The 13,316-nt window shown below is 35.9% G+C and overlaps 1 protein-coding gene across 2 annotated transcripts; it reads left to right on the top strand.

The window, feature by feature from the left end:
• Window positions 1–938: 938 nt before the first annotated feature.
• On the top strand, window positions 939–12,442 carry LOC131076488 (condensin-1 complex subunit CAP-D2). 2 transcript variants are annotated; one of them, XM_058013701.2, is made up of 18 exons: window positions 939–1,231; window positions 1,520–1,848; window positions 5,574–5,731; window positions 5,872–7,093; window positions 7,286–7,477; window positions 7,871–8,557; window positions 8,688–8,864; window positions 8,991–9,058; window positions 9,186–9,408; window positions 9,499–9,598; window positions 9,716–9,831; window positions 10,151–10,208; window positions 10,492–10,643; window positions 10,743–11,010; window positions 11,238–11,389; window positions 11,483–11,636; window positions 11,865–12,010; window positions 12,161–12,442. In XM_058013701.2, exons 1-18 carry the CDS (start codon window positions 1,096–1,098, stop codon window positions 12,194–12,196), a joined length of 4,374 nt encoding a protein of 1,457 aa, XP_057869684.2. In that variant the 5' UTR covers window positions 939–1,095; the 3' UTR covers window positions 12,197–12,442. The 2 variants fall into 2 exon arrangements, with proteins under 2 accessions (XP_057869684.2, XP_057869683.2); XM_058013700.2 differs by having other exon boundaries at window positions 11,483–11,732.
• The last annotated feature ends 874 nt before the right edge of the window (window positions 12,443–13,316 follow it).

The following is a 13,316-nucleotide window of genomic DNA, read 5'->3' as shown; positions in this document are numbered from 1 at the left end:
TAGCTATAACTCTTTCAAAAGCTTTATAGAACATTTGTGTCACCACCTAGAACCCGATTGGGAACAAAGCCCATGTTTGAAACTTTGGGTGGTCCTAGAACCATGCTAAAGAATTGACACCTTATAATGAACAACTCCCATATGTTGGTAGTTGGTCCACTTTTGAGAAGTTGGAGGGGTTTTAAAACTACCTCGAGGTTTCAACATTTATCTAAACACTTCACTTTCTTTTAAAGTCATAAAAAGTTCATTGGGCTCCAAAAAGGCTATGAAAACCTTGTTGATAGTTGACACAGGTTTTAGAACCTCCTCAATGCATTGACAACAAAAACACTTAACTAATCTTTCTTTTGCTTGTTCGCAAAAGCAAACAATTCACAAACAACCTTAAATTTTTGATGTGTTAATTGCCCCTTCCTTATCAACATTTCACATTGGCACTTGATTCCATTTCAAGAAACCATAGCAGTTTTAAAACCACTCCAACACGTCGACATAGACAATTTTAACTCCTCCATTCAAACCAAGTATAAAGATTTTGATAGAAACAAAAAATGCTGATAAACAAAAGAAAACTTCACACTAACTCTTAGACAAAGGAAAATAAGATTAACTTACAAAGATTTTACAAAATTTTACAAAACCTTAAACACACATCAATATCCATCGTCACTTTTAAAGATAAAGTCATCTATCCTATCATTTAATTATCATATTTATTTTAAATGAATTATCAATACTAGCTCCTCATTTATGTAAATTAGTTTATACTTTATCAATTACGTTTATTTAATTGAAATAAATACTCCAATCCATGTGAGCTTACAACATTGTCCCAATTTTTGTAAGGTTCACAAACACAAATCTATCTCTTTTCCAAACCAGGGTCAAAAGCAAAAATTTGGTATAAAAACAAAAAAGAAACTTAAAAATTCAAATCACAGCCTCAAGGCGCGCAGCCGTACAACCAATGGCCACTCATTCAAATCGAGCTGAATACACATTTGAAGTCCGCAGGGAGGGAAAAAAATTTGAAGAAACAAACCAAACCAAAACCCCTGTATCATCCTGAACAAGAATTGTCAGAGAAGAGCCATGGCTCCTCGCTTTGTGATTCCTGATACTCTCAAAGATTTGGAAGATGTTCCGGACGAAGAAGAGCGCCTTTACGCTCAAGATGTTGTTAAATTGGACGCGCTTTCACCTTCAGAAATAGACGAGCTCGTCAAGGGTTTGTCTTTTATACTTTCTCAGTTTCTAATATTGTTTTGAAAAATTTCAACTTCTCTTGACAAAAGAGGGTTGTTAAATAAGCATTCAAAGCGTACTTCATTCCAGCATTTTTAATCTGTAAATTCGCTTTGCTGGACGGCCTTCGATAACATACAGTGGGGATAAACAAATTCCCGTTAATTGATGCTCTTTTTGATCGCACCATGGATCATCTTTAGTTTATTCTCCACTGTATAGTGATTTTCAGTTAGGTTTTGGGTTATATAGCGTGCTCTGTGTTTTTCAGGGGTGGCATTTGACTTGGCCGATAGGGATCTGTTTTGTGTGGAGGAGCAGCAACTATTTGATCAAACATACTCTCTTGTTAAGGGATTCCAATTTCTCCAACCCTCGGCCAAGGGATACTTTATTGAAAGCCTCAGATCGAATTTTAGCGTGCTGCTTCTTAATATAACGACGCTTTCCTCTCATTCTGCTTCCGACGGCCCATCTCTGCAGGATCGGATAAGCTCCTGTCGAAATGTGCTTAAAATTTACACTTATTTTCTTCAGACAATTGTTTTCATTGAAGAAGCGCAACCTGAGCAGCCTGTGCCGCGTAGAAACAATGGAAAGGTAAGCACATTTTATTTAATAAAGAAATTATGTGTGCTTTATATGAAGGAAGTGAATTTTCGAGCTTGAGTATAACTGTCAGAAGCCACTGTTATAAAGGCATTCTTGTCCTAGTCTATTGATTAGACTTAGCTAAGCAAGGCTTTTGGAGATTTACACAAAAGACCTTGTAAATTGTAAATACTTAATCTAAACAGAGGATTTCACAGACTTCTGTTGTACACTTACTCAGCAAAGGTTTATAGAAAGCTCCAAAGAAATTCATAAAGAATATTGCAAGACAGATTTCACCAATTTAGAAAAATCCATTGCAAAAACTTGACCGTTCTCTAATACAGTAATTATCTCTCTTACTTCACTTGCAAACATAAGTAAACACATTCAAAGTGATCTTTATGCAAAAAGGTAAACACGAATGCTATAAAACATGGTTGGAATTTTAAAAACTCTAAATAACACCCGCAAAATTCTCATCAGAAACCTAATCATTTTATGATCGACATTGTGACAAAATTCTCATCAGAAACCTAATCATTTTATGATTGACATTGAGATAGTTGTGAAATTTTCTGCATAACAGAATACGGATCTAGTTAGAAATGAGAAAACAAAACTTGCAAGAGAAAACAGAACAAAGAACAGAGGAAAAGAAAAAGAACAGAGGAAAAGAAACTCTAGTAATTCATTGTGTATTACATTATGCAAATGCATATTTATACAAATAATATCCACCACATGATTGGATCTAGTTAGAAATGAGAAAACAAAACTTGCAAGAGAAAACAGAACAAAGAACAGAAAAAAAAAACTCTAGTAATTCATTGTGTATTACATTATGCAAATGCATATTTACACAAATAATATCCACCACATGATTGGAGAATTTACGGTAGAAGCAAAGCATAACAACCGCATTGATCTAAGCTAGCGGTGAAAGAGGTGGAGTAAACAATTGCTGTTCACCTCGGTTAGGCTTACATATGAGCATGCAAACATAAAATCACCGTAAGTCCACCGGAGAATGCAATCTTCAGTTTATCACCATAAACAAAGGAGAGGACTGGAGTCAGATCCGTTAATTATGGAGGTAACAGAAGTTGTTACACTAACAATAGTCTCGGTACTCCAGGTGTTCATCTAGGTTCTGTACACCAGTTTATCCTTTTCTTGTTGGCTGTCCTCTTGTGTAGCCATAGCTTGTAGTGCATTAGGTAGCATTCATGTACTCCAAGGAAGCAATATTGAATCAAAAGAGTTAGGAGATGAAATGTTCAGAGATGTTTATAATAATTGGTTTAGACATTGAATAATCAACATGTGATGTCCCCTATTTATAAAGTGCCTTAAAATACTTTAATTATGGTTTCATGTTCTTAGGTTAAGGGTTTAGGGAAGTACCTTAGCCTTTGCTGTAATCAACCAGAGAAAAACAGGGTCAGAAAGATACTACCAATTACATAAAGAAATGGTCATATAAACGACTATATACATAAATAACTAAATAAAGCATAAAAGAGATTCAGAATCAGGGATAGAAACATAATCTTATGATTGAGACAACCTCAACACCGTGTGCTATTATGCAGGGTTGATAGGGTGTCTTGATTAACTGTTCAAGCATAATCATGTAGGGTGTCTTATACAACAGTTCACCTACTCATTATGATCATATAGGGTGTCTTATTTAACTGTTCCCTTCCTCATTATGATCATGTAGGGTGTCTTATAACAGTTCCCCTACTCAATATGATCATGTAGGGTGTCTTATATAACAATTCCCCTAATCAATATGATCCATGTAGGGTGCCCTTGTACAACAGTTCCTCTACCTGATATAATCATGTAGTGTAGGGTGCCTTATACAGCAGTTCCCCTACCTAATATAATCATAATAGATTACATAGTATGTGCAGGAGATAATATGCAGTGAATAGTCTTGAAGACGATTTGCTATCCATAATAATATGCTGAGAATATTAACAAAGTTATGCACATAACTCCACTCCAGAATATTGTCTTATCCTAACAGTAGCTGCAGATTCGATCTCTTTTTCCTGTTCCCTTCCTCAAGGACCATTCGATCTGATATTACTTTCTTATTCCCCCCATAATGGGATGGCAGATTGCACGAAAGCTTTAAAAGAATCTAGCACTGTGTAATTAACAAAGCTTGCTGATTACTCATGATATCTCTGCAATGAGATTTCTTTTCTTATTTGATTGTCTTCCTATTATTTGTTGTTCGATGCCCCTTGGATGATGCTTTTCTAACTCTTAAATATCCCTCAACCTTGTTGGAGGGTTGTGACCCTTAAGCGATTCCCTTTCTCTTCAAGGAATGATATCTCTTCCACGTGCTTCTTCATTTATTTAATTAACTACTCTTTAAAAATCGCTGCCTTAAACCAGTTGTTAATTCTATTAATTCTAATCATCATCGCCATCTTAGAATCGCTATTTTATCTTAATGTTATCCCCGAGCATTGCATTGACAAGTCACTAGTCTTCCAAAGTGAATTGCTACTTTATTCCAAGCTGTCGTACTTCTTCTACATTGATAGAGGGTGACATGGCATCAAGACTGGGACATGACAGTCCCCACGCATACCAAGAACAAGGGTGTTACTGCCTGTAACTTAATAGCAGTTCTGATATGATCTAATCGACGGTGATCTCTCTAGATGCTTTTGATTCCTTTTCTTTATATCTCAATGAGAGGGAGGGGTCACACCTCATCATGTATGTCTTTCGACAAGAAACACACCTTTTTACCATTAGCATTCTTTGAAAGAGTGTAAGTCTTCATTATTTCTGTCTTTTGAAAGGACACAACCTTTCACAATTAGATTTGCACTTCTTATTAAATTTGTTCTACACTTTTTATTCCACCCCTCTCCTCACTCAAATGAGGTAATCTTCTCCCTTCGAGGAAGTCACAACTTTTCATTTCATATTTTTTGGCCCTTCATTAACTTAATTAAATTTTAATTATATTTAGATATATTTTTTTTATATTTTAATTTTAATTTAATTTTTTAATTTTATTATTATTATTAATTATTAAATTCTATTCGAAAATAGGGACATTACACAACAAAAGTGAGATACAGTGCTCACTAATGGGTTTGCACAAAGTGAGACACTAATTGGGAAGCAATAATTGTTTAAGATGATAATTTTACTTTTGATTTGTTATGCTTTATTTTCAGGAACAAACATGTGTTTTTGGTAGGGAAGAATTAGATTATTTTGTTTTATATAATTGATAGTTCGGTTTTAATAGCTATAAAAATTATGATAAGGTATACTACTTGATTATTTAAAGCTTCTTTTTAAGAATGAACTTGTTTTCTTCATTTACTATTAATGAATTTAATATATATATATATATATATATATCCTGAATGTTGAAATATGAATAAAAATCTGCTTTTACAAAGCTTTTCAAGTTGATTTAAAATGATGAAAAACGATGACATGCTTTTAACTGATATAATCCGGAGTTGCCTACTGAGTTCAAACAGAATCAATTCAAAGTAATTAAAAATGTATTGATATGTCCATAAGTTGGAAATGGCTTTTATGTAGAGAATAATTCAGATATGTAGTTTGATAGTAACTGTTTATAAATATATAGTGAGGAAAGCCTATATCCTTTATGCTCTTTGTACTCTATTGAAATATACTCATGACAGCTTACTTCTGGAAATCCTGTTGATTTATAGGAGAAGAATTCTCGCAAAAAACACATTCCCCAAGAATGGAATTGGGAAGTTCACTGCTCGAAAATTATCTCAATATTGGCTACAGCTGTGGAAACCAACATTAAACAGCTTTATGGACAGTCTGATCCAGAAGAAAACTTCCTTGCTTTTGTAGCAAAGTAAATCCTTGCAACTTTTGATATTGATATTTTGGTAATTTTTTGGTCATTAAAAAATCTGACTGACAACTTTATTTATTCTTATTGTGTTTGTTGATTATGGACTTTGCTAATAAGCATTATATGTTTCTTTAATCTAGAGGTGCATTTTCTCTGTTCGAAAAACCGTCTCTTTTGAAAAACAAGGAGACAAAAGATGCACTATGCAAAATCGTCGGTGCATGTGCTACCAAGTATCACTACACAATGCAGTCATCTGCTTCCATTTTACATCTCATTCACAAGTATGATTTTCTGCCACAGCATATGGCTGATGCAGTTGCTCAAGCAGAGGCAAAGTACAATGATGGGAGTTTAGCAGTTTCGTTGATAAGAGAAATAGGACGGATGAGTCCTAAAGATTATGCTAGGGATGCCAGTGGTGCGGAAAATGTAGGCCGATTTCTTGTTGAACTTGCAGATCGAATGCCAAAGCTCATGTCAACAAATGTGGGGATTTTGATGCCTCATTTTGGTGGTGAATCGTATAAGATAAGAAGCTCACTTGTAGGAGTGTTTGGTAAGTTAATTGCTAAGGCATTTAAAGATAATGATGGGAAATCTTGTAGCAGTACACATAGGCTCCGCAGCAAGCAGGCAATGCTAGATATTTTGCTTGAAAGATGTCGTGATGTTTCTGCATACACAAGAAGTCGTGTACTTCAAACCTGGGCTGAACTATGTGAAGAACATTCTGTTTCCATTGGGCTATGGAATCAGGTGTCAGAAATAGCAGCAGGTAGACTCGAAGACAAAGCTGCAATGGTAAGGAAAAGTGCATTGAATTTATTGAGTACATTGTTGCAGTATAATCCATTTGGGCCGCAGCTTCGTACTGCTACATTTGAAGCAACACTAGAGAAATACAAGCAAAAACTTACTGGAATGACACCTCCAAGTACATCACATGATAATGAAGAAAATGATGTGGTAGTCAAGACTGAGATCTCTGAAAATGAGGAAGGGGAAATCAATAATGATTTGAATGGCAATGTAGCTGAAGAACATCCATCTCCTGACAAAAATGAGGAGACAGAACAAAACTGTGTTGAAGACAGCGGTCCGTCTCAAGTTGAGAATGGGGTTGACAACGATGACAACACTCCTGATGTTGGGAGTTTAGAACAAACCAGGGCATTGGTTGCATCTCTTGAAGCAGGTGTACGGTTTGCAAAATGCATGTCATCAACAATGCCCGTTCTTGTGCAACTATTAGCATCTCCTGCAGCCACTGATGTTGAACACAGTATTCAATTTTTGATGCGTTGCAGACAATTTCTGGTGGATGGAGCGGACTCATGTCTTCGCAAAATGCTACCCTTGGTTTAAATTTTAACCATTATGCTTGTTTACATGATATTCAATATATTATGGTTAAATTCACTTTATTGAAAGATTTCAATCCTCCTATAGATTTGCTTTGTTTTAAAAATGTTATTATCTATGTTAGATGCGAGGTTCTATTGAATTGCCAAATCAAAGGTCATTGACAGAAGTTGGTTGATTGCCCTGTAGGTCTTCTCTCAAGAGAAAGCTATCTATGAGGCTGTTGAGGGTGCCTTCATTACAATATACATAAAGAAAAACTCAATGGAAACTGCATCAAATCTGATAAATATCACGATAGATGCAAGCGTTGGAGATATTGCAGCACTTGAATATATAATTGGCATACTGGTTTCGAAAGGAGACATTCCTTCTGGAACAGTACGTATAATATTAACTCTACTCTAAATATTTGACTGGTCATCTAGAAGCAAGATCGTAGTTTTTATTGGTCGGTCCTTATTTATGTTCTAATGTGCATACTTTTCTTTATTTGATGTAATGCTTGTAAGGAGATGCGCTAGTTTTCTTGGGTTTGTAAGGTTGGGCCATAAAGGAGTTTCTTTTATTTATAGATAGTTCATTCTTCTCAACTGCAATGACTCTGGCCGGACCTAGGCAAAGTTTGCATTCATGGTACAATACTACGTGCTCGATAGCTGCCCATTTTCTCCTTTAGCATGCGGGAATCAAGAAAGGAGCATCATTTATAACTGATTTTGCAATATTCATTTATTGCTATTTAAGACATTTATTCTTTTTTATTTCTCACAGATATCTGCTTTGTGGGATTTTTTCACATTTAATGTGAATGGAGTATCTGCAGAGCTAAGTCGTGGAGCTTTATCAGTGCTATGCATGGCTGCAAAATCGTCTCCAAAGGTCCTGAGTTCACATTTGTTGAATATTATTGACATTGGGTTTGGACGATGGGCAAAGGAGGATCCATTGCTTGCAAGGACAGCCTGCATTGCTCTTCAAAGACTCTCTGAAGAAGATCGAGGAAGTCTCATATCACGTCATAGCCGAGTTTTCAATTCCTTAAAAAGTTTACTAATTGGCCAAGGGCTTACTGAACAGAGCTGGTATTCTGCAGCTGAGCAGGCCATAAATGCTATCTATGTACTGCATCCGAAGCCAGAAATGTTTTTGGCTGACATCATAAGAAGGTTTCATGCAAGTGTTTTTGGACAAAATGAGACATTTGAACAATTGGCCCCGGATAGTGAGAATCAGGTGGATGAGGCATCTCTTCCCCACTGTTCTTCATCAGTGGGCGTTACCAAGTTAAGTAGATTTCTGTTCATTGTGAGTCATGTAGCCTTGAAACACTTGGTTTATATAGAATCCTCCGTGCGAAAAGTTAGAAAACAGAAAGCAGACAAACAGAGAGCAGCAGCTGAGTCACAAGCATCCGAAACTGATGCTGATTTGTCACAGTCTTCCGAAAAAGCAACAGAGGTGAGTGTTTAAGTTCAACTCCCGTAGGTCTAGGCGGGGATAACTTCATTGTCTCATTATGCATTTTTTGTCTACTGGTTTGCGAGTTATACAAAAGTACATTATATGCTAACTGCCAGTGACATACCAGGAATGCAATATCAATGCTGAATTGGGCGTTTCTGCATCTGAAGATGCAAGGCTTGATTCCCTTGCAGAGAAAGCAGAGAAGGAAATTATTACAGGCGGACAAAACCAAAAGTTTATAATCGGAATATGTGCTCCTATTATTGCAAAGATTTGTAAAGATTTTGCTCTGTTGCAGAAGGTAGGGCTGCTTGTATTCTTTCTTCATAATGAACGATTCATGCCTTAAGATTTCAGTGGTTTTAGAAAATTTAAGTATTGTCTGTATGTGAGGGTATCAACTTATACGCGCACTTTCACATTGTAGTTTCCAAGACTGCAGGCGTCAGCTATGCTAGCTCTTTGCAAGCTAATGGTTGTTGACCCCGATTTCTGGTATTTTGTCCAGTTCCTGTACATATGTTTTTTATTACTCTTGGAAGTATGCCAACTAATTGTTGTTTTTGCAGAAGTATCAACTTAAAGACTGAAAAACGAAAATTGAATGTTCAAAATTTTGCAGCGACGCGAATCTACAGTTACTATTCACTGTTGCCCAAAATGCTGTGTCGGAAACTGTTCGATCAAATTGCGTCATTGCTCTGGGTGATCTGGCAGTACGGTTTCCTAACCATTTAGAACCTTGGACCGAGCATATGTATGCTCGTCTTAGTGATCCGTCAATATCTGTGCGAAAGAATGCAGTGCTAGTTTTGTCACACCTCATATTAAATGATATGATGAAGGTATTTTAATGTAGATCATGTCTGATTATCTAGTTAATTTTATAAAAGAAATTGAGCAAGCCCACTAAGGGAAAAGTGATGATTTTGTAGGTCAAAGGGTACATAAGCGAAATGGCTCTTCGGCTGGAGGATGAAGACCCTCGTATCTCTAATCTTGTGAAACTTTTTTTCCATGAATTGTCAAAGAAGGGTGAGGCACCTTTTGTTTTGATTTCATTTATAATCCATCATTTATTTCTTCTATATTATCACATTCAAATTCATGCTGCCTACATATATCCAAACTATTCTTTGTTTTTGATTGCAGGAAGCAACCCAATTTACAATCTTTTACCTGACATTCTCAGTCGACTTTCATGCCAAAACCTATCAGAAGAAACTTTCTGCAATATTATGCAGTTCTTGATTGATTCTATAAAGAAGGTTCGTATGATTAATCCTTATGAAATTATACTTAATTCTTGGAAATATATATTTCAGCTTGATTAAGTCTGATGAGCAACAGTAACTTGAATATGGAAGAAAGTCTTTGAAGATTGATTTGATTAATACCACAATTAACATGTCAAAACGTATTCTGTTGTTGTAGTCCATCTCGCCTTTATTTATATTCTATTGGAATATTCAGAATTTATAATCAATGCAAGTAGAAACAAAAGGCTTGTGATGCCTGTTTTTTCATTTGGGAATTAGTGCTTATCATGATACATGTCATTACCACTTTAATTCTTTTGCATGACAGGATAAACAAATGGAAGGTCTAATTGAGAAGCTCTGTCATCGGTTCTCTGGAATAACAGGCACAATTGTTTTTGACCTTTTCTTCTCTTTCCTTTTCTACTCTAGTGTTTACTGCTTGCCGTCTTGAATGTTGGGTGTATTTTTTACATTGTTCCAATGTTGATCAGTTATTTGTAGTGGGGATTATTTGCTAGTTTAACTTTTGCCAGTTCTATTTCTTCTCCTGTAGTAGTACCTATGTTATAGGCATTATTGTCAATAATGTTCGTCATGTCATTCAATTGATTTTACAATATGTGTGCTTCAACTCTGACATAAATCCTTGGATTTCATATTTTCTAGATAAAAAGCAATGGGTTGATATTGCTTACTGTCTTTCTCAACTCACTTACACTGAAAAAGGGTTCAAGAAGCTAGCAGATTTGTTCAAAAACTATGAACACGCTTTATCCGAGGATGCTGTTATTGATTACTTCAAAAGTATATCCAATAAGGTAAGCAATGCACAAAGCTTTCTTTGTTTCGTGCTTTTTTTGTGGCCATTTTTGGAATGAATACTAAAAGGGCTTGGAATCTCTAACACTGGTTGTCAGGCCAAAAAGTTTGCAAAACCTGAAGTGAAGTCTTTTGTAGAGGACTTTGAAGTGAAGCTTGTCAAGAGTCATGAAGAGAGAAAAGAGCTGGAAATAACGGCACAAAATGCTATGGCGCATCAGCAAAAATTATCTGGTCAGGTGGAAATGGAAAAGCCAAATTCAGACGAAACAAGTTGTGAGAGAAAAATAGAGTCTCAGGACGATGAGGTTAATAAGGAGGATATTGGTAGTTCCAAGAATACATCAGAGGAAAGCACAGGGGGAGGTAAGATATGAATTATAATAGTCTATTTACGTTTCTTTTTACTTTCACCTTTTCAAGAACACTTGTGCATGGCGCTTTGAATCTCTGAACTTTTGGTATAGGCTTTTTCACAGGACATTACTATGCATATCCAAAATCTTCTGCATGGAAAAGACATCCTTTGCAATTGGCTTATGCACAAAAGGAGCATTCTGTTCCTGGAATACTGATGCTAATAAGTTTTGCAGATGTTTCAGAGGATGTTGAAAGCCACGAATCAATCATATCCGAGCCTGGAGATGCTGCCGCCTCTAGAAGTACGAATGGTGAAAGCCATTTGGAAAATGACATATCTCCATCTGCTACCAAAAGCTGTAGGAACGGAAAACCTATGAAAAAGGTGAGTTCAGATGAATTTCTAGTTTTTCTTTTAGGGAACTGGATTCATTTGAATGCCTTGTTTCACTTTATTGAGAGAATTTGTATTCTTCAGCAATCGAGAAGGAATCCCAAGCTGGAGGAGCCCGTAACGAAGGAAGCGGGCGAATTCCCGGGTATCCGACCAGCTGAAGCTAATGTTGTTCAGCCTGGGATAGAGCTTCCTGATGACAACTCAAGTATATCAAGTATTTCACATGACAATATAGGTGAGATTGTATCCAATTATAAACCTGTATCTGATAATGAACAGAAAGCTGAAACCACTCCTTTGAAAATCGACTTAGGGGACGCAGGTATCAAAGGTACTGGAAAAATCCTGGGCTTAATTTGGACAATTGTGCTTGAGTATGGAAATGGCCATTTATAGAATTGATATCATTGATTGCTTTGAGAAGAGACGTTCCTGCTAATCTCATGGCTTTGTATTGTGACAGGATTACCTCGACGTAAGAAAGCAGTACAGCTTAAACTCCCGGCTGAAGAGTCAGAAGGATCAGTCCTAGATGAAGAGAAAGAAAATAATACCAAGCAGATCCCTCATACAAGGAGTTCTCACAAGGCTCGACAACAGAAAGAAACGGTTTGTAGAGGGAACTTTTCTGAATGTTCCTTTACTTTTGTCATATAAATGCTTTCCTCTTTAAAGGCTGAAATCATTGAAAGTTGAGTATATCTGATTTTTAAGATTGAAGAACAGAACTAAAAGATTTCTTAAATTGTTGATTACCAGGTCACCTCTCAGACAAGGACTCTACGAAGACGATAATGTATGACTTTCTTGGAGAACTGAAGTATCATTGGGAACTTTACCGTGTGAATTATCTGCTACACCTTGTAGTTTTATTGATTTGTATTTTATATTTGATCATTACTTGTTTGAACATCAAAACTCACAATATCACTTTAGTTGTGAGTACATTATCTTTTCCATGTAATGGAGAGAAGCGTCTTTTATCTACAGAAAGTTTAATGGCTTGGTTAATGAATTCAACGAATTATATGTTGGTTTCAAGGATTGTACAACTGTGTTTATTAGTTATCAGTTATGTCATATCTGCAATTGCATTAATCGTCCAAATATTTTGGCCTTGAACTTATTTGGTGACGAATTTGATTGTTTTATGTATAAATAGTTTTTAAAATCTATTAACAATTACAGATCATTTATATAAGCCATTTTGACATTTACTTTTAGTTTCAATTAGGAAAGGTATATTAATTGATATGTTGAGTTTGAAGTGCGAGTTAAGATATAAATATTAATTCTAATTACAAAACATAATAAAAGTGAGTCTGATCTATTTTGAAATGAGCTTTGATGCTCCATTTTCTATTCATGTTTAATTTGTTGTTGGGGTCATGTTTGTTCAGTTGGGTTTGCTTCCCTTTGTTGCCCCTTTTGACCTATTATTGGGTGTTTCGAACATTTTTAGGTTTGACAATTTTGTAATTTGTGGGCATATTGTCGATGGTTTTCTTGATGTTCCTTTTGAGGATTCGCTTAGCCGTTGTGTGACCACGATCTCTCTCACTTCCATTGGCATTTGTGGTGAGCCTTCTCTTACGTGTTTCTTTGCTTAAATAATTTTTGTGGTTGTGGATATGTTTAATCTTACTCGCCTTGCTGTTTGTGTTGGCCGTGGCTCTTCTATTGGTGTTGTGGTGATTGGTTGTTGCTTCTCTTGTGGAAGTTAGGTTATTCATGCATATTTTATGCTCTTCTTCTTGCAAGTATGCTTCTATTGTGGGTCTAGTTGCTTTGGCAATTGGTAGATCCATTTTACCTTTAACTTTGCTTTCCCTTGTGCTCCTCCTTGGCAATAAGGTTTAAAAATAAGGATTATTTTGCTCAAAAGGGTATGATTTTCCCTTGTGCTTGTGGTCTT

This window comes from Cryptomeria japonica, chromosome 5 (assembly GCF_030272615.1).
Source record: "Cryptomeria japonica chromosome 5, Sugi_1.0, whole genome shotgun sequence".
Classification (NCBI taxonomy): Eukaryota; Viridiplantae; Streptophyta; class Pinopsida; order Cupressales; family Cupressaceae; genus Cryptomeria; species Cryptomeria japonica.
The sequence above is the reverse complement of the archived record's forward strand: the minus strand, read 5'-3'. Positions and strand labels throughout refer to the sequence as shown.

Coding starts and splice junctions, on each gene's coding strand:
- LOC131076488 (XM_058013700.2), top strand. CDS start 1,096: ATGGCTCCTCGCTTTGTGATTCCTGATACTCTCAAAGATTTGGAAGAT. Junction 10,644..10,742: donor TCAAAAGTATATCCAATAAG/GTAAGCAATGCA, acceptor ACTGGTTGTCAG/GCCAAAAAGTTTGCAAAACC. Junction 11,011..11,237: donor AGAGGAAAGCACAGGGGGAG/GTAAGATATGAA, acceptor TAAGTTTTGCAG/ATGTTTCAGAGGATGTTGAA.